The 23,073-nt window shown below is 33.4% G+C and overlaps 1 protein-coding gene across 1 annotated transcript in view; it reads left to right on the top strand.

The window, feature by feature from the left end:
* The window catches only part of LOC141665391 (uncharacterized), a 188,190-nt gene extending 174,501 nt beyond the window's left edge, over window positions 1–13,689 (top strand). Inside the window, exon 5 of the mRNA XM_074471378.1 lies at window positions 13,519–13,689. Coding sequence (XP_074327479.1) covers window positions 13,519–13,689 — 171 coding nt within the window. The remainder of the gene's footprint in view (window positions 1–13,518) is intronic.
* Window positions 13,690–23,073: the final 9,384 nt, after the last annotated feature.

The raw sequence follows: 23,073 nt of genomic DNA, 5'->3' as shown, positions 1-23,073 counted from the left end.
GGCTAGATCACAACCACAGATAGATCCAAGATCCAAGGGTAAAGAAAAGGTTGGTGAACCTATCAAGGTTTATGTACCTCCTGAGGAAGAAGAAATTACTGATGAAAAGGATGATCTTGCTCTGACTTCAAGAAAAGTTCTTAAAACAACCTCTGACATGGCTCAAGTTGTTCAGAGTCAAGAAATTGTAAGTTCTGATATTCAGAAGAAGCAAGTAACCTCTGACATAGCTCAAGTTAACTTGATATCAGAAAATAGATCAAAGACACTCCTACCAGGATTCACTAAAGCAAAACAGACTCAATCTTTGAAGACTACTGCAAGTGGTTTTGAAGCAAGAGTAGTTACTGGAAAGGAAGCTAGAGATAAAACTGGATTGGGAAGTGTTGATGAAAGAAGAGTACACAATACTACCAATGATCCAACTTCCTTGAGTGAACCGGGTATTGGAGCAACTCCTGAGAGATTGAATCAACTGGAATCTGTACAGATGGTTTACCATACCTACTTGAAAGAATACATCATGTTGTATTTCACGACAGATGGTAGGGTTTATCATATAAGACAAAATGCCATTCCATTGAAGTATTTTGAAGAATTGGAGCATGTACTTTTCTTACTTCAAGTGGATGACAGAATAACAGGGACTGCTGCAAACTACTTAAAAGAACAGATTCAGAGACAGAAAAGGCTTTATTCTGTTAAGTCTGACAGCATATATGTTCCAAAGTACAGAGATCACAATGGTGATATTGTTGATATGAAGCCTAATACTGCACAGATCAGAACATATCTTGGTATTAAGGGACTTGAATTCAATCTAGAGTCTGACAAAGCTTATGTCATAAGACTAGATCAGGAGTCGAGAAAAGCAAAGATCAATGATCTCAGAGCTGCAATCTTTCAAACTGGTGAAGATACTGCAGAGCTTAAAGATGTCAAAAGGAGAATGATTGATGAACTCAGATATGCTGAGAAATGTTTGTTGAAGAACTATCTCAGAACAAATCCTGACATCAGAGAGATCAGAAAATGATGAAGCCAAGTCAAAGATCTACAACTGCTTAAATTATGATATTTATATAGACTGAAGTTGTTATCAGAAGTTGAAATTGGTAAAAGCTTTAAGGACTGTAAGTTGTAGTTATCTAGTCTAATTCTCATGCATTTGTACTTAATGTTTTTGACATCATCAAATATCTGTTAAACTTGTGTATTATGTTAATTTACAAGTTGGGGGAGATTGTTAGATATATTTGATAATGTCATGGCTAATATGTTTTATGTTTAGCTTTCAGATCTTACTTGAACAGGATAAATCAGTACTTAACTGTTGATCAGTACTTATACTGGAAGTCAAGACTTAAGGATATCAGTACTTATGTTATCAGGAGATAATCATCAGAAGATAGATATCAGAACTTAAGTGCTGAAGGACGATCAGATAAGGACAGTAGCTGATTAAAGGAAAGAAGATCAAGATAAACATAAGAAGAGATATGCATGAAGAAGGAATTCTGTAAAGAATGGAATACTTGGAACAAAAGATATATGATTGATATATTTTAGGAAGCAGAATTATATTCCATATCAATTAGCGATTATCTTGTAACTGTGTAGTATATAAACACAGACATAGGGTTTACACTATAAGTGTTATCATTATTAGAGAAGATTATTCATTGTAACCCTAGCAGCTCTCGTGATATTTGTTCATCACTGAGAGGTAACAGTTCCATACTGTAACAGAGTTTATTGTTTCAATAAAGTTTGTTTTCTGTTACTTAAGTTCTTAAAGTTCGATTTGAGTGTACTATACATTGTATTCACCCCCTCTACAGTGTGTGTGTGACCTAACAACATAATTACACAATATATCTCGGATATTACATCTGACATGGTCAAAACTTCCCATTTCTAAGTTACAACAAAACTGTCCCCTGCTGGACAGATTTGGTGTTTCCACTCGTGCACCTAACCAAACGTCTTACAAACCTCCAAAACACCTAAAACCTATTGTATACTCCTAGTGCTAGATTCTGGTGACTTGGGTCTCAAAGTGCACAACAATGATAAGGTCAAATCTCACTCAAAACCTCAGGGTACCAAACTGATTTTCTACAGAAACTAATACTCTCCTTTCACCAATATTCTTACTTGACAAACCCAACCAACAACAACCAAAAACCCAAACCAAACCTGAACCAAGGTGATCTACTGAACTAACTCTCCTACACTCAATATTGACTTAGTGAAGATCATCCTTACTTAAGGTACAACATAGCAAATCAAAGTTAACATACTACACTAATTACAAGTCATCAAGTTTTGAAAACAACAAGCTATATCTTCTTAATAAATATATATACGAATTAACATCACATATCAAGGATCACAAATCAAGATCATTATCTTAACTCAACTGAAATCAAAGCCTACTAACAATTATCAATCCAAATGACCAAAAACTTCCGAAAATCAAGAGTTGATTTCTATGCATGCATGCCTTCAAATATTCAAGCTAAAACAATATGATTTCCAAAATAAATTTTATCATAAAATCAACATGCAAGCCTAGCATAAGCTATAAAAAATGATCACTTAGCATGCAAAGGGTTTTATCAAGTTTATACTACAAAATTCATGTTATTATCACGAAAACACACAAAAATGAAACAAGGCAACAAAACACCATCAAGAACCATTCATTCGGCTCCCTTATGGTCATTGCCGAATGAAATGGAAGGGAAATGACCATTAAAAACAAGAGCTTCACTCTCTTGACTTGTCATTTCACCATTCCTTGTAGTTCCCTCAATAATACAACTTTAAATCCATGAGAATCAAGATTGTACTTTGAGTTCCAACTAAAGCTATGACATGCAAGATCAAAACATAAACTTTTCACTCAAAACTCTTTGGATTATATTTGATCAAGATAAAGGAAGTAACATTTACTTGAAAGGAAGTTAGGTGCTTAAATGAAAAAGGAAGAAAAAGGGAGGGGGGTAGGGCTTGGCCAAGAGGCCGAGAAGGAGGGGAGGGAGGTGAGGGTGGAATGGTGGAGTGAAAATGAAGTGCCATGATACTTGTGTTTATTTTTATGCCTTTGTTTTGACTAAAAGTGAGTGGGTTTAGTAAATGACAAAAGTAACCTTCTAGCTAAAGTTAGGAAAATTTGCATGCAAGGACAAAGTGGTAAATTGGCTAGTAGAATGAGAGTGAGTGGGGTTGGAATTGCCTTTTTAGCCCTTTAGTTGAATGGGAGGGTATTTGCATGCAGGGATATTAAAAATTAATTTTCAAAGATCTATTTATATAAAATAAAATAAAAATTCAAAAATTATAAAATTTATACCATAAAATAACTTGGATTTTTAGAAATTTTATGAGATCACTTTTGAAATTTGTGAATGAAATAATTTTTAAAAGATAATTTTCCGTGGTAAAGAATATTCTTTATAAATCAAAAATAGGAGAAATCAATAAAACTATTGCTTTGAAAAATTTATATTCTGAGTAAAGCAATTTATAATGAAGAAACTCCATTCACACAAGTATATAATCAAATAGGTATAGTTATAATCGATTCAAATATTATACAAAGTTCGTAAATAATATTACACAAAATGTCGGTCTTAACAATGAACATACTTGATAGTGATTGAAAAGAATATGAAGTATACTACAAAGTGGTGAGTTAAATGCAATTGTCGAGATTTTACTTTAATTTTTAGTTTTGAATAGATTTAGAACATTTCGAAGCATCAGACGCCATGGGTTCAGTATATCGGGCGCAGATGGATTGAAAGTGCAAGAGACCAGTAAAGGTTCTCGAATACGATTGAAAATGATCATAGGCCAGACTAACCGAACAGAAGGAGACGTGAAAAGTAAAGTAGGACAGTCAGGGAAAATGGAAGGTTCATGAACACAAATTATTAGAATTAGAATGAGAAGCAGATTAGTATAAATTGAGTTAGTCTATTAAGACAATGAGATAGATGGAACGATTACGAATGAGTCGACCTTGTTGTTACAGGCATAACGAGTTCATAGGATGTTCAAATGTATATGACTAAGAAGGGTAATTTAGCTCCCTATGTATAAAATGAAGGTTGATTCAGGTTACGTGAGTAACAAATAGATTTGATGTCGGTAAGAGACCGTTGAGTTGTGATTAAAGTAATGAGACCTGAGAAATTATAAGAAAGGTAATTGGAAAAATATCATAGTCAACGTCAGAAATCAAATACGCCATGGTCTCAGTACATCATTTGCAGATGAAGAAGAAGATTACGGGAACGATTAAAGAGCTTCGAATGCGATGGGAAGCGACTACAAATTAGGTTATTTGAACAAAGAAACATATGGGGACGAGGTTCAACAATGAGTAATAGTTGGAAACGTTCATGAGCGCGAATTATTAGATTTAGAAAGAAAAAGAAAAATGTATATGCGTTATGCTGATCCTTTTGAGGCTGTAAAATAGGCAGGGTAAGTTGAAATGAGTTGGCTTCACCGCCATATGTATAGCAGATTAATAGGGTGTTTATATGTGCATATTCAGGAAAAGTAAATTTATCTCCATTTTATATAAGATGGAGACTTGAGTGGAGATATACGAGTAACTAGTAAAATGATGTTATCAGGAGGCTATTAAGGAATAACTGATATGGTATGTTAAAATTATGAAAAATTGTAAGGTTGAGAGATTTACCTGAGAAAATGAAAGTGAGATACTTAAAAAGTATCAGTATCATTATTTAGTGTGATTCTGATGACAGAATCCTTTTAAGGGGGAAGGATGCAACATCCGAAATATAACGTCTAATTATTTCTATCAATAAATGCTTATTATGTGATTATTATGTGAATTTTTAGTGAATTATCTGATGATTGATAATAATATTTGGGTGTTGGTATATAATAAAATGTGAGCATGTAAATTTTAATATGACCAGAATAAAATATAGATAATTAGGGTATTTTTCTGGTGATTTTTGGAGTGTTATATGATTTTGTAATGATTTATGAATTTATTAATTATTTTCTGCATAATTGCAAAATTATTTTATAAAGCTGGGAATTGTTCGACTTCAACCGTTTTTACGTTTTTACAACCCGAAATTCTTCCGAAAACTCCTTCTTAACCTAATCTGGTAATTTCGGACATTTTCCGTGTTTTGACTTTTTTGATCTGGATTACGGTTTGACCCATGTGTGGCCCAGCGCGGGATTATATTACATTATTTTCATATAAAGTGTGTTATAAAGGCCCGATTGGGATAATTATCCAAAGCTGTTATCAAATCGGATCGTTATTGCAGTTACTTAGCGGCTAAGAAACTAATTTATCGATCCAAAATGATCCAGAACGAACCAATATTTCGTAAATATAAATAGCATATTTCTTATTTCATTTTATTCATTTATTCATTTACAACCAGTAAAACTATAGTAATTACAAAGAAAAATCCTAAAAATGATACGTTCTTGAGAATCAAACGCACCAACGAAGGCATTACCGAACTCCGATTCAAGCGTGTAATATATCAAAACGAAGCTCTCGAAATATAGAATCATAATCAATCGTCAAATCAAACCCAGAAATTTCATGTAATCCTCTGTCTAATTGTTTTAATTTGAATTTATTAAGATTTTAAATATGAAAATTTGTTCTTGAAGTTGTTGATATGAATTGATGTTATAATAATGTAGAGAATAATTTTCTGATCATTTTGGTATATAATATGTCAGATTTTGAGGTTTGCATCATGTAGAAATATGAATTTGATTCTGCAAAAATAAAATTAGGGTTCTTGTTCAAGAACAGTTTTAATTGATTTTTGGGTATTTTTTATTCTTGGATTATTTATTGATTTTAAGGATTGGAATAGCTTCTCTATGTGATTTGCAATTGATTCGTATATTTAGTTGTACCAAACGATTCGTGGAAGTGATTAAACGAGTTTATGAAAGTTGCTTAAATTTTGAATTGATTTTTTGAGTTTTGTGTTAATTGTTATATGAATATAATTACGCGAATAGATTGTGGTTGTAATAGGCTTCGATTTGATACCAGAATCGTTAAGTTTGGTTCGCTTTTTTGTCCAAATCGGTATTTCACCGGAAAGTACCGAGTTCTTCTCGGATGTTGGTCGGAATCGGTGAGGAACTCATCGATTGATGTTGTTGTTGTGGGATTCTGATTTCTGATCGTTGTTAGATGAATTTAGGAGTAAAAACCTCGAGTTTCCATGTGATTTTGACCCCAAATCGGGGCTGGGGCCGCGAATTTCTGGCGATCGGAAACTGGAGAAGCTCACCTGTTCCGGCGAGTGTTCTTCCCAGTTCCGGTTACCCTCCCTGTTCTGGCCGCCCTTCGATCCATTTTCTGGTGCAGTTGTTCTAAGTTCCTGTTTCTGAAATTCTGATTTTAAAAATTTATTCAAAAATCATTTATAAATTCTAAAAATTGTTTTTGAATTAAAATTAATTTAGTTAATTATTATAATTAATTGAATAAATTATTTTAATTCCATAAAATTATTTTCTTTATTATTTTCAAAAACCAAAATTTGATTTAATTATTTATAATTTATTTTAATTAATTATTCATGGATTTAATTAATTGATTAACTTATTTAATTAATTAATTGTATCTATAAATAGTTAAATAAAATGTAATTATTTATAATTAAGCCAAATAATGATTCAAAAATCATTTTAAGCTTTTAAAATTTATACAAAGGTATTTAAAATTCAATTAATATATAATATTAATTGAATTATTCTTATTTTATTCATAATAAATCAACTGTTCGTCCGTTTAACACGAAACGAACGCCTCTAGACTCAGAAAAATATTTCACTTTCAATAAAAATACTTTTGAAACCTAATTTCTTTTGTATCAAAAGATCATTTGTTTTGCGAATCATTCTGAGTCAACTATTGATCAATAAAATACTCTTTTTGACCCGATTTCAATCCTAAACGTATTAAGATCTATCTTTTAATGATTCAACTCATGTGCTACATGAATTATATGACTATGTGTTATATGGAATATGTGATACGTCCCTTGTGTGTTTATGTGTTATGTGAACTATGAGTCCTCCTGTCTATTAAACTTTATATGATTAAAGATGATCCTTATCTATTATTAGCGGGCGGGTAGATGATAAGGATAAACGTATAGATGAGATAATTATATATTTTCAGTTAAATGAATGGTATCTTTTATGATAGATACTCATAGTGGGAGGCATTCAAAGCCAGACATAGATTGTAGAAGTAAAGCCTGATTGCGTGTAGTAATGAAACTAGTGGATTTAGAATAAAGATAAACTAAGAGGGTAAATGATAAAAAAGGTCAAGTAGCCTGTCAAGGGAAATACAGATACAACATGATTGAGTAATATGGCAGCTAGTTAAAGTTCAGAGGATTATCAATTGAGGCCAGTATTCCTGAACTTTCTTTTAAAATACTGTAAATATTTCTTCATTCCTATTCTAAGTTCAGAATAGTTAACTATTTTATATTTCGCTGCAATTACTCTTATTATGCCAGTTCTTTTCATTATTGTTCCTATAATTCGATTGCTCTCTTGAGAAAATACCCATTCGTTCGGGTTATTTGCGAACCCTGAGTTGGGATGTTTTGAGATCAAAATGATTTGACATCAAAATTCTCTACAGGCTGGACGGTTATTATGAGGACCAGTGATGAGCTGGATCTTATGGGTCGGGGATGGACCGGAACCTTGGGCCATAGTGCCTCGGTACTCTATATGTTGGTGGGTCTATGTAGTTGGGTATAGATCCGCACTGTATCCTGACTGATCAGCAGGGTATAGTGCATATGTTGGTTTTTAATGTTCAGTCTAATTTATTGTTGATCGCCATTAACGGCATTCATTCCCGAATAGTTCATAAGTACAAAATCAAATAAAGATTTGATTCGAAAGGATGAAATATTGAAACGTTCTATTCTTTTACAGAAAATTGTGAATTATGACTAAAGGCCAATGAGGGCCGATGTTTTGTTCACTCAACTGTTCTTAATGTATAATTTTTTTTTGAAATCATTCAAAAATCGTTTCCAGGAGTTTCTTTGATCTGATACCTGGAAACCATTTATGATATTTGCTGGGCATTTTTGGCTCACTCTTTCTTTGTGAACTCATATTTCTTTCAGTATCATATAAGGACGAAAGTGAATAGCTTTTAATAGACAGCAAAGGTGGTGAGATTCCAGCTGAAGAAATTTGGAGGTGTCATAATGATCAGTACAAGGAAATTAGTAATGAGGTAATGAAATTGTACTTAGACAATGTAAATTTTAGAAGGTTAGATTCTTGTTTTATACCATAACCTGTAAGCGATCCTGAATAATGAGGGGTTATCTATATATTTATTTTAATATACAGGTTTTTGTTATTTAAAGTTATGTAATGACACCCAATCCTGACCCCGGATTTGGGGGTGTTATATAAATGGGAAAATAGGGATAAACAAGAGCAATAATTTTCCTTATGTTACAAATGCTCCTAGAAAGAAGTGTGAAAAATGTGGCTCTATAAATCATCTAACTCACCTTTGTAAAAGGATTGTTAGCAAGCCAACTGAAAGAACTTACAAATATAATGAAGCAAATTCAAATGATCCCTATTCATTCTGTGACAAGTTTGACTGCATTCCTTGCAACTTGAAAGTAATGAAGAGTTGCCACAAACTGAGAGTGGACCTTAAAGAAACATGGAATGAGTCCACATCAGAAGGAAAATGTGTACAACAGTCACTGAATTCTATCTCTTCTAAAATAACTCATTCTACTTCTGCTGAACAAGTTACTAAGAAGAAACTACCCAACACTGCTTGGGTTTCTAAACACACTTAAGACTCAGCGTGTGCAGGGCATAGTGAAGAGAGTCATCTGGATCTTAGACAATGGATGTTCCAGGCATATGACAAGTGGTAAAGCCCTGCTATCACAGATTGAGGAGAAAGTTGGCCCATTGGTGACCTTTGGAGACAACAACAAAGGATTCAAAATGAGATATGGAAAGATTGTTCTGAAAATGTTGTTTTTAAATGATGTAGCACTGGTAGCCGATCTTGAAGTGAATCTTCTCAGAGGTAGCATATTGCAGACAATGATCTCAAGTCTTATTCAATAAGAAGAATGCACTGTTATCAGCAAGAAAACTGGTGAAGTTGCTCTGAAAGGGGCAAGAAAAGAAGCTTGTTTGTTGAAGATTTTGACTCAACAAATAAGAATGGTGTTTGTTGCTTCTACACCAAGGTATCAGGAGAAATAAACAAGCTCTGGGTTAAAAATCTGTCTCACTTGATTTTCAAGAAAATTAACACTTTGTCAAAGAGGAGTTGGTATGAGACATGCCTAAGTTGGAGCTTGCTCTAGTTGAAATTTGTGGAGTCTATCAGAATAAGAAAATGAAGAAACTACTCAACAAGAGAATCTTGGAAATGGAAGCTCATCTCATTCACCTGAGTTTAATTGCATAACCTCAGGGGGAGAAAGAGGATTTACTTGGGATTATGAGGGAATCAGGTTTGAAGCTGTTGGTTACACAAATACAGATTTTGCTGGATGGAGGGTTGACAAAAAGAGTTCCACTGGAAGCTGTCAATTTTGTCTTTCAAAGACTTGTATCCTGGTATAGCATTAAGCTCATTTTTGTACCAACAGAAAAACAATTAGCTGACATTTTTACTAAACCTTTGGATGAAGCAACTTTCACTAGATTTGTAAGTGAAATTGGATTGATTAATTCTTCATCCTAAGGCAAGAACTCAGCTAATGTTTTGCAGCAGATTAATCTCCAGTAAATCAAAATTGATTTGATTAAATTGGAAATTAACTGAAATATGAATTATAAATATTTCAGAAATCTTTGCATATTCGTTTTTCAAATTCAATTAACTTGGAATTTTTCAAATTCTAAGTAAACTACTCAGTTGTTAAATTACATTCTTAATATATAAAATTAACACAAGGTAGAACTACAATAACCAAAATTATATAGAAAAATGAGTTCTCGATAAGTATAAATTGACTTCTCGACAAGTCATTTTAGGACTTCTCGAGTGAGTCCTCGATAAGTCAATTTACTGACTTCTCGAATGACTTCTCGAGAGGTGTAAAAATGACTTATCAATAAGTCCTTGTAGAGTTCTCTAGTAGTGTTTATTCACAGAATTCTCTACAAGTACAACTTTTACTTGCCAATAACTCAGAACTGAAATAATTTAATTTAATAAATTATTTTGGTAAAATACTTTTGAAAAATTTATTCTAATTTTATTTTGAATTTATTCAAATAAAAGTTGGAATTAATTCAGTCCACTTTTTGGACAAACTGGGTATTTATTTGACATCTCGATAAGTCAAGTTTGAGTTCTCTAAAAGAGTAATTTAAAATGACTTCTCGATAGACAAAATCCAAATGTCTATTTTTGAGTTCTCGACAAGTCATCTAATTTTACTATAAATACCCAGACTTCTCGATACATTCACTTACTTAACATCCTTCGATTCGAGATCTCTAGTGACCTAGCTTTCAATCCAAAACTAATTTCTCTCTCGTTTTTCATCATTTCTCAGAAATTTTTCTTACCCATGAATTCTCATCAATCAACAATGGCTCAAAATGTTACAAGGAAATTTATCCCAGAGAAAGGAACCAACTATCTTTCTTTTAATGATGCAAACCAAGCCCCAGATAGTTTCAAGGGGTTTGTGAAGCTGCTGGCAGAATCCTATCTTGCAGGTGCTTTGACTGTTAATCCAGTACGGTATCTAGATGAACTGCATGAATTCTGGACTACAGCTGTAGTGAGGATTGATGTAAACAACAACTCTCTTTCTATGGTGGTGACATGAACAATTGGAGGCCAACTAATAGAATTCAATTATCAAGATGTGAATAGAGTTTTGGGGCTGCCAACTGAGAATCTGGTGGAGGTACCAATTCTTGATGAGCTAACTGAGTTCATGGACTTCATCAACTATGGTGGGAGAATCAACTTGTCAAGCTTAAACAGAACCAATCTAAGGAAAGAGTGCTCATTCATCTTTGACTCTGTAGTAAAGTCCTTTACTTGCAGAAAAACAGGATATGACAATATCTCAAGTTGTTCCAAAAATTGGTATATTCAATTTCCCACAACAGACACCTGAATGTTTGTCTGCTGATCCTAGAAGAACTTGCAACCAGGCTGATTATGCCTCTGACAGCTAGAGGTAAGGAAATTTTCTTTCCTAAATTTATTATGTCCACTTTAAATAATAAAGTAGCTGACATATACCTACTGAACGGTATAGATAGTACTAAAATAGGTGACTATAAGCAAGTGTCCAAAATAATATTTGGCTCACTTACTACAAAGAATAAGGTCAATGTAAGTCTGAAAATCACTCCATTTATGTTGGAGAGATTTAGGACTTATCCTTATCCTATGCCTGACATGAGATCTAATGCACAATCTAGTACAACTATAATTCCTGTATCTATGGAAGTACAAACACAGGAACACCCACATGGATCTTCCCAAGCTGCAACCATCCTTCCAAAACCTTTAAAAGCTAGGAAACCAACTGCCTCATCCTCTCAAAAGGGTGAGGTCAGTAAAAAGAAGAGAAAGGGGATAAACCTAGCTGTGATAACTGAGAGGGGTGAGGAGAGAGCTGAAAGAGAAACACCACTAGTCAAAAGATCCAAAATGAGTAAACAAACTGAGCTGGCCACTCTACCTTCCTCTACATCCTCCTAACAGGATGCAGTTGTAAAAACAACCGGGAGTGAGTCTGCACAGCCAGCACAAGAAACAATTTAAGTGTATGGTAGGAGACACAAGGAAGGCACACACTGTGAGGTCACATCATTTGAAGCTCCCTCATCTATTCAGGGGGAGCTGCCAACACTCACAGCTGAGCAACAAATTCTTATAACTAAAATTTCTTCTATTTCTACTCCACTTGAATCCCCTTCTCAAGTGCACCAAAAATCAAGTGACTTAGCTCAAGAAGCTCTGCTCACCACCCAGACACCTTATTTAGATGGTGACAGGCTACATGCTAGGGTAGACCTTGATGACACCACCACAAACATGGGGGATTCATCAGTCTTTACTGAAGACCTCATAGATACCTCTTGTAACGTTTGGGAAATATTATGTAACTATTTTTATTAATAAATAATTATTATGTGATTTTTATGTGAATTTTTGGTGAATTATTTGATGATGGATAATAATATTTGGATGTTTATTTCTGATAAAATTTAGATATTTTAATTTTTAATGATCCAGAATTAAATGTAAATAATTTTGGTATTTTTTTGGTAATTTTTGGATTATTGTATGATTTTATAAGAATTTATAGAGTCAATAATGATTATTTTTACGTGATTATAAAATTATTTTTTAGAATCAGAAATCGTCCCACTTCAACCGTTTTTGCATTTTTACAACCCAAAACTCTTCCGAAAACTCCTTCCTAGCCTAATTTGATAATTCTGAACACTTTTCATGTTTTGACTTTTTTGATCCGGGGTACGGTTTTACACGTACAAGTCCCGGTGTGAAATTTTCGATACGCAAATCATTTTATAGTCCGATAAAAATTCGTATTCTCAGAAGGAGAGATATTATTACCTTGTTTTCATATAAAATATTTTAAGGAAGTTTCGTTTTGATAATTACCCAAGTCTGGTATTAAAATTGTATCATCTTTTTAGTTACTTAGCGGCTAAATAACCTATTTTCGGATCTGATCTGTAAATACAATTATCGAATTATTAAATAAATAAAATACTCGATGAGTCTGTCAGCTGTGCTTTGCTTTATCACAAATTGTGTGTGATCTGTTAAGTAAAAAGATTAATTGTATAGTTAATTATTGAGTTGTATGAATTATTTTGCTTTTAAAATGATTTTATTGAATATTTATTCTTATAAATGCTAAAATTGTTTCAAAAATTATTTTTGTTGTTCTATAATTTTATTTATTATTTTTAAGAGTTTATAAAATTTAGAAATTAATATTTTATTAATTATTTAGTTTTAAATAATTTTATGACTTGAGTAAATTGTAAAATGAATATTTAATTCTAGAATGATTTAAAAATCATGAAAATTTTATTTTATTAACTGTTAAATATTTTGAGAGTTTCAAAATTATCCCGGAAATTTTCTGGCTTTTATTTATCCGCACGTCTGTTCTTTAATTTACAAAACGCGGGTCTGATTTGCGTTTCTAAAATGATTTAGAAATTCTGGAAACTTTATTTTGATAACCTCTAATTATTCCGAGATTTTAAAAATTATTTTCGAGAATCTTTGAGTGATTTTACCCGTTAAATGCTCATTAAATTTTGAAATTTCGGTGTCCGAACTCAGAACTATCGTAATAAAATACTAAAATAAAAAGAAAAAAAGAGGGGGCAGGTGTTTAATCGGGTTTAACCCATTTTTCTCCCTTTTTTCTTCAGCCTCTCCGCCTCTCACTCTCATCTCTCGGATTCTTTCTCAATTCTTCTCACTTTATCTCTCTCTCTCTTCGTTTCTCCCTCACATCTCTCCTCTTTTCCTCCCTTGTTCTCTCGTTCTCCTTCTCCGGTGATTGGTTCGCCGCTGTTTTCTTCCGGCTTGCTGCTCGGTGATAACCCGAATTGGTATCCTGTTCTTCCTTCGAATTATTCCATGCTTGTATATATATACGTGAGTATATATGTATGTGTTGTGGTGTGTATTTGATGTCCTTGTTTTCTCCTTGACTTCCTGTGCCTGTTACTCCGGTTGCCGCCGCATTTTTCCGGCATGGCTGGTTTCGTGTGTTGTGTATATGTGTGTATTTGACATGTGTGTGTCCCTGTGTGTGTGCATGTAACTGGTGTGCGCGCGTGTATTTTGCCTCCGTTGCCGCCCCCGGATTCCGGCGAGGTGAGGCGGCGCGTGTTGCTGTGCTGGTTTTCGGAAGTTCTTATTGATTTAATTATTTTATTTCCTTGCAGGAAATTATTGATTAAAGATTGTGAAATAAAAATGAATTATGTGCGAATAATAATAATAATAATCGGTGGGATTCGTGTAGGATGTCCAGTAATCGGAAACCCGCGAATTTTACCGTCGTCGGCGATGAGCCTCGGCGAGCCGACGGTGGGCGATGATGATTTTTATCTGAGTCCTATGTTTATAAATTAAATAAATTAACTGTCACACCCCCAACTTAAACAGCAAAATAAATATAGCTATTACATCATTCTAATGAAGAATACACAACCAACTCCAAGATCTTACAGTTTAGGGTTTGGAACAGCCCAACACTACCAACTATTACATCTGATTACAAATACCGAGTCCTCACACAACTATTATTACTTATTCTACCTGAGCTCGAACATAAGCATCAGCATCACAGGTCTTACGGGCAGTCTGCTTGAATCTAACCATAGCTGCTAGCTGTAATATCAGGGTAAAGCAAGGAGTGAGCCAAATGCTCAACAAGTGCTAACAGTATGACGCAAAACATAAATTGAGATATACTTTTAAGAATGACAATGAAAAGACATAACTAATCATAACGAGAGATAAAACTATGTGAGATGGCATCATTTTTGTAACGCCCCCAAATCCGGGGTCAAGGGATTTGGTCGTCACTATAAAACTTCAATCCAAAATTAACCTGTTAAATCAAATAATAAATGCCAGCGGAAGATATTTATCATTTATGACCCCAACTAATCCAAGATCTTTTAAGGTTACAGTTCTAGAAACAAGAATTCCAAATTCCACAAATAAATTTTTCTCACTTTCTTTTAAATCTCTTTTCAATAAATTCCAACTCAAAACTAAACCCACTAGTATAACTTCGAAATGAAGTATACTAGGCCCAAATAAAATACAAAACTATAATATAATATAATATAAACAATTTTACACAATAAAACTTACACTAGATCGCAAACCCTGGACCAACCACCTTCCAAGAGCTTCTTCTTTGCTTCCTTGAATTACGGAGTTAAACAGCACGAGCTAATCCTCACTGGAGGTTAAATTTAAAAACAGGCAAGTATGAGCGAAAGAAATGCTCAGCAAGTTAATTATAGCATATATAGGGTCGTTTTGATATAAAACCAACATCTGCATTAGAGCAAAACATTTTTAAAATCATAGTTGCTGAATCATAAAATTTTAGTTGAGGAATCCCAGATTTAATTCCTTAATTGTATTCAAAACCATTTTTGATATTCTTGAGCGATATGCTTCGGCAATACTTTGAATCTTGACGAGAATAAAACTCGTAAAAACAGTGTTTACGGAAATATCGTAAACCGCAATAACATGAAACAATGATCATGGAATGAATCATAAACTTTACTCAAAACCGAACTCTTGAAATTAAGACTTATTAACGTTCAAGAAATTCCTAACTATTCAGTATCCATCATTATCGACTAAGTTTCCATAGACTTAGCCTGCTAAACCAGCCTGATAAGGACGGGTTGAATAATTAAGAAAATCCCAATTCATTCAAGATTCTAAATATCACTGAGCAACAAATGCTGCAGCAACACTCTGAACCTCGAATTCATTTATAAACACTGTAATTTCCCGAAACTGAGGGCTAAGAAAGAATAACTTTAACCCATAATCACATTTTACTTCAAGAGGGAATGCCATTAATGGCGAACAACAATAAATTGGACTGAACACTAGAAACCAACATATGCACTATAACCTGCTGATCAGTCAGGAGATAGTGCGGATCTATACCCAACTGCATAGACCCAACCAACATTAGGAGTACTCAGGCAACTATGGCCTAAAGGGTCCGGTCCATCTCCGGCCCATAGGATCCAGCTCATCACTGGTCCTTATATATATATATATAGTAACCATCCAGTCCGTGGAGTATTTTGATGTCAAATCACTTTGGGTACTTGCTCAAGAGAGCCATCAATGATAAAGAAATAATAGTGAAAGGAACTTGCATAAATAAGAGTAATTGCAGCGAAATATAAAACAGTTAACTATTCTGAACTTAGAATAGGAGCGAATAAATATTTGCAGTATTTAAAAGAAAGTTCGGGAATACTTGCATAAACAGAATTATTTAATTCAGCGATATGTTTATCGATTCTAAACTGAGAATAGGGAAAACAATACTTGCATAATATAATTCGAAATAAACATCACTTGAATGATAAGTGAAGTCAGGGGTTACTTGCATAATATGAATCGAATTAAACGTCACTTGAATGATAAGTGAGGTTAGTGTACTTGCATGATACGATTCAAAATAAAGATCACTTGAACAATAAGTGATGATAGAAATACTTGCCTTTGGGTTTTAGCAGTTAGTCACACCCGCAATGACGCATCTATTCTGACATTCTGTCTTAAAGTATCACCGTCTTTCTTTTCAACACTTCACCGATATGCTGTTCCTGCGATTGCTAGAAGCCAGATACCCAATACCATTCCATCTCATTCCTTATCCAACGTCTTGTCCTGATCAACTCGAGAGATCCGCATCTATAATTAAAATATAGAACTTTAATTGTCTAATCGATAACCACTCGACGAATTACGCGTCAAAAGCCTATCGTCTACCCATACGATAGACTACACATAATTATATCAGCCAAACACAGGAATCTTGACCCACATATGCACATAATTCACATAGCACGTAAGCACATAATCCACGTATCATATAATTCATATAACACATGACTCGTCTCGCCAAAACATTCGACTAGGTACGTTTTAAACTGAATCGGGTCAAAAATATGATTTATCGATCAAAAATCGACTCAGAATGACTTGTAAAACAAGCGACCTTTCAAAACAAAAGAATTTGGGTCTCGAAAGTATTTTTAATGAAAGCGGAATATTTTTCTGAGTCTAGAGGCGTTCGTTTCGTATTAAACGGACGAACGGTTTATTTAATATGAATTTTTGAACATTTTTCGGAATTAAAACAGGTCTCCGAATTATTTATAACTAAATAATAGTGCTCGAACACTCGAAATAATTTTATAAGAATTATTGAGCCTGTAAAATAATTTAAAATAATATTTTCTTGGAAATTGGACAGCACCTCCTCTATTTCTCGGACTGCCAGTCGATATCATATCGACACAACCAACAACAATCAACACAATAATTTATATTTACGCATATAAACACTCCAGAAATGAATAACACGGCCACCTGAACCAAAACTCGGACCAAAAGTGACTTCTCCAACAATTTCTAAAAATTATGAAATAAATATATAAACACTAACATGCTATAATATACATAAGTACGAAGGCGAAATTTCGGAATCGTTACCCAAAATAAATTCTGATCACCCCGAAGAGAAAATCTGATGTCCGGAAAATATCTCCAGAAAAATCCGAAATTAATAGCAATAGATATATACACGCTGAGATGCCATGTGGAGTAATCACCACCTCCAAACTCTTTTTCTACGCCCCGAAAATAAATTAAAACAGAAATATAACGGAAATATGCCCTGCAAATTTTCTTCTTAAAACCTTGCAATATATATACCTATGCGTAGGTATCGAAACGCTGATCCTTTATATATATAATAATTGAAATTTGGATGAACGGTTTGTAAGATATGAATTTTTGAAAATTAAAAAGTATATACAGAGGAGATAGAAGTGAAGCAGAGAAGAGAGAGACAGGGGGTGGGGGTCTGATGCGTAGGGAAATACGGGGGGGGTTTGTTTACAGGGGTGGCAGGTGGGGGTGGTGGCCTCCTGCCACGTTTTCTCATTTTTTTTTTTTTTTTTTTTTTTTTTTTTAACAGATCACAGCAACATATCCTTATTTATATCTGAAAATTTTGTTTTGCCCCGCATTTCTCAACTTATTGAATAAACGCGCCGGTAAATAAAATCAGAAAATTACCAAACAAATTCTAAAATTCTCAGAATAATTAAAAACTAATAAAATAAAATTTTTATAATTTTTAAAGCATTTTTGACTTGCGCGTTATACCCGCATTACACAATTTAACGAACCGAGCTGCACTTGAAACAAATTCATAAAATCACAAAAATAGTCTTAAAATGTTATAAATATCCCGAAGTTTATAAAAACATAAATTTCGAAATTTTAAAATAATTTTTGAAACGCAATTTATACCCGCTTTCATCAATTAAACGATTCAACGCGCGGGTAAATTTAATCCTAAAAATTCCCAAAATAATTTTAAAATTCTCAGAATATTTCAAACTTAAATAAATATGAGTTTCATAATTTTTGAAGAATTTTGGAATTAAATACGGATTTTACAAATAAATGAAATCTAAAAATCATACAGGGCTAAATAATTGATGAAATATTGATTTCTAAATTTTATAAAATCCCAAATATAATTATTGTAATTATAAAACCATAAAAACAATTTTAGAGACAATCCAAGTATTTATGCAAATAAATATCCGAAAATAGATTACTTAGCTGCTAAGTAACTATAAAAATGATACAATTTAATACCATATTTGAATAATCATCAAAACCGGGATTTTTATAAAATACTATATACGAAAATAACGTAAAAATATCCCATCTCCCGAAAATACGGGTTTTATTGATTACCGAAATAACTATCGTATCGAAAATATTGCGCCGAGCCGCGCACGGGTCAAACCGTAATCCGGATCGAAAAAGTTAAAACACGGAAAATGTCCGGAATTATCAGATTAGGTTAGGAAGGAGTTTTCGGAAGAGTTTCGGGTTGTAAAAACGCGAAAACGGTTAAAGTCGGATGATTCCCGGCTTTATAAAATAATTTTGGTAATTATTCAGAAAATATTTAATAATACATAAATCATTATAAAATCATATAACACTCCAAAAATTACCAGAAAAATATCACAATTATCTATATTTTATTCTGGACATATAAAAATTCAAATACTCAAATAATATCACGTATAAACACCCAAACATCAATTCCACTTATTAGATAATTCACCAAAATTCACATAAAATCACATAAATAATTCCAAATAATAATAATGATAATATCTGAAAATATGGGATATTACAATCTACCCACCTTATAAGGATTCCGTCCTCGGAATCAGCAGAAGAAAGCACTAAGGGTTTTCTAACCAACTTTCCATTCCCAAATACTTCCAGTTTTCCATAATCTCAAATAAATCTTGTATTCTTTGTATGATAAAACTTTTATAGGAGCTTCACTGTGTACCACTGTTCCGTCTACATCCTTTGATCAATTCTTCAATAGAATCACTTTTTACTGATCGCGAGAAAGAAAAATAGAGAGAAAGATAGAGAGAAGAAAATAAAGATAGATAAAGAGAGAAATAAAGAAACAGATTGACTTCGGTATATGCCACTAATATTTTAATCGCATTACAGTCCACTGTCGTCCTTGGTAATTTCATCACATCGCTTTACTTTGACTTGACCAAGATACTCAACTTAACTTGATTGGCAAACCTTCGAATATTTGGATTGATAAAATCATGGAATTTCAAAAAGAAAAGAATCTGATGCCATAACGGGACCAAAATCTAAATTTGAGAAAAAGTATTGTTGAAATAAGAGAATAACTGAGAGATCAATATGATCAAACGAACTTGGTATTGCGTGTCCAAATTAAGACACTACTAAAGGTTATTAACCTTCATGTATTCACAATACACACAAGTGATGGCGTCCCATCCAACTCCTATCACACAGACAAGTATACCTTGTGTCCCTTATAGTTAAGGTTGTTCATCTCAGTCAGAATAAAAGAATATCAAAGGAATCCAAAATCAAATGAATAAAAATGAAAAGATTTTAAAGTTGATATTTATGAAGGAAATGAAATCCAGAGAACAAAATTCTGACACCAAATGAGCAATTGGTGTCACATCACCAAGAAACTATCCACCAAATAAGAAAAGTGGAATTTATTATCATAACTTGACAGAGCTATCAAAACCTGAAAAATAGGCTTCATGACAGCCTCTGGCATATTTAAAACACATATATGATTGAAAATGAGTGTTAGGGAATATATCCTCTAACAGATACCTCTTTTGAGAGAGGCTAAAAGAAATTATAGAAAGAAAAGGGATTGCCAAAGTCTTAATATTTATCTTCAATCTGAACTATCCTGTTGACTCGTCGTCCGATTCTAGACACTTCTTTATGTTTTAAGGATATTGATAATCTCCATCGTCGTCGAATCGTAGTTTTAGAAGATTCCACAATAGAAATTTGCAGCTTCCCGGAGTTCCATCCAGCTCAGCACAACCATCTCAAACGAATACGCCTTATCTTAACTTACTCGTTGGTACTATATCCAATAGTCCAACAGGAACTCGATATGAGCTCAAACGTCCTCACATAGCTATACACACTCCTACACACTCTCGTTTCTAGTTTACTATAACCTCAGCTCTGATACCAACCTGTAACGCCCCCAAATCCGGGGTCAAGGGATTTGGTCGTCACTATAAAACTTCAATCCAAAATTAACCTGTTAAATCAAATAATAAATGCCAGCGGAAGATATTTATCATTTATGACCCCAACTAATCCAAGATCTTTTAAGGTTACAGTTCTAGAAACAAGAATTCCAAATTCCACAAATAAATTTTTCTCACTTTCTTTTAAATCTCTTTTCAATAAATTCCAACTCAAAACTAAACCCACTAGTATAACTTCGAAATGAAGTATACTAGGCCCAAATAAAATACAAAACTATAATATAATATAATATAAACAATTTTACACAATAAAACTTACACTAGATCGCAAACCCTGGACCAACCACCTTCCAAGAGCTTCTTCTTTGCTTCCTTGAATTACGGAGTTAAACAGCACGAGCTAATCCTCACTGGAGGTTAAATTTAAAAACAGGCAAGTATGAGCGAAAGAAATGCTCAGCAAGTTAATTATAGCATATATAGGGTCGTTTTGATATAAAACCAACATCTGCATTAGAGCAAAACATTTTTAAAATCATAGTTGCTGAATCATAAAATTTTAGTTGAGGAATCCCAGATTTAATTCCTTAATTGTATTCAAAACCATTTTTGATATTCTTGAGCGATATGCTTCGGCAATACTTTGAATCTTGACGAGAATAAAACTCGTAAAAACAGTGTTTACGGAAATATCGTAAACCGCAATAACATGAAACAATGATCATGGAATGAATCATAAACTTTACTCAAAACCGAACTCTTGAAATTAAGACTTATTAACGTTCAAGAAATTCCTAACTATTCAGTATCCATCATTATCGACTAAGTTTCCATAGACTTAGCCTGCTAAACCAGCCTGATAAGGACGGGTTGAATAATTAAGAAAATCCCAATTCATTCAAGATTCTAAATATCACTGAGCAACAAATGCTGCAGCAACACTCTGAACCTCGAATTCATTTATAAACACTGTAATTTCCCGAAACTGAGGGCTAAGAAAGAATAACTTTAACCCATAATCACATTTTACTTCAAGAGGGAATGCCATTAATGGCGAACAACAATAAATTGGACTGAACACTAGAAACCAACATATGCACTATAACCTGCTGATCAGTCAGGAGATAGTGCGGATCTATACCCAACTGCATAGACCCAACCAACATTAGGAGTACTCAGGCAACTATGGCCTAAAGGGTCCGGTCCATCTCCGGCCCATAGGATCCAGCTCATCACTGGTCCTTATATATATATATATAGTAACCATCCAGTCCGTGGAGTATTTTGATGTCAAATCACTTTGGGTACTTGCTCAAGAGAGCCATCAATGATAAAGAAATAATAGTGAAAGGAACTTGCATAAATAAGAGTAATTGCAGCGAAATATAAAACAGTTAACTATTCTGAACTTAGAATAGGAGCGAATAAATATTTGCAGTATTTAAAAGAAAGTTCGGGAATACTTGCATAAACAGAATTATTTAATTCAACGATATGTTTATCGATTCTAAACTGAGAATAGGGAAAACAATACTTGCATAATATAATTCGAAATAAACATCACTTGAATGATAAGTGAAGTCAGGGGTTACTTGCATAATATGAATCGAATTAAACGTCACTTGAATGATAAGTGAGGTTAGTGTACTTGCATGATACGATTCAAAATAAAGATCACTTGAACAATAAGTGATGATAGAAATACTTGCCTTTGGGTTTTAGCAGTTAGTCACACCCGCAATGACGCATCTATTCTGACATTCTGTCTTAAAGTATCACCGTCTTTCTTTTCAACACTTCACCGATATGCTGTTCCTGCGATTGCTAGAAGCCAGATACCCAATACCATTCCATCTCATTCCTTATCCAACGTCTTGTCCTGATCAACTCGAGAGATCCGCATCTATAATTAAAATATAGAACTTTAATTGTCTAATCGATAACCACTCGACGAATTACGCGTCAAAAGCCTATCGTCTACCCATACGATAGCCTACACATAATTATATCAGCCAAACACAGGAATCTTGACCCACATATGCACATAATTCACATAGCACGTAAGCACATAATCCACGTATCATATAATTCATATAACACATGACTCGTCTCGCCAAAACATTCGACTAGGTACGTTTTAAACTGAATCGGGTCAAAAATATGATTTATCGATCAAAAATCGACTCAGAATGACTTGTAAAACAAGCGACCTTTCAAAACAAAAGAATTTGGGTCTCGAAAGTATTTTTAATGAAAGCGGAATATTTTTCTGAGTCTAGAGGCGTTCGTTTCGTATTAAACGGACGAACGGTTTATTTAATATGAATTTTTGAACATTTTTCGGAATTAAAACAGGTCTCCGAATTATTTATAACTAAATAATAGTGCTCGAACACTCGAAATAATTTTATAAGAATTATTGAGCCTGTAAAATAATTTAAAATAATATTTTCTTGGAAATTGGACAGCACCTCCTCTATTTCTCGGACTGCCAGTCGATATCATATCGACACAACCAACAACAATCAACACAATAATTTATATTTACGCATATAAACACTCCAGAAATGAATA

Source organism: Apium graveolens, chromosome 6 (genome assembly GCF_009905375.1).
Source record: "Apium graveolens cultivar Ventura chromosome 6, ASM990537v1, whole genome shotgun sequence".
Lineage (NCBI taxonomy): Eukaryota > Viridiplantae > Streptophyta > Magnoliopsida > Apiales > Apiaceae > Apium > Apium graveolens.
This window is presented reverse-complemented; position numbering and strand designations above follow the sequence as displayed.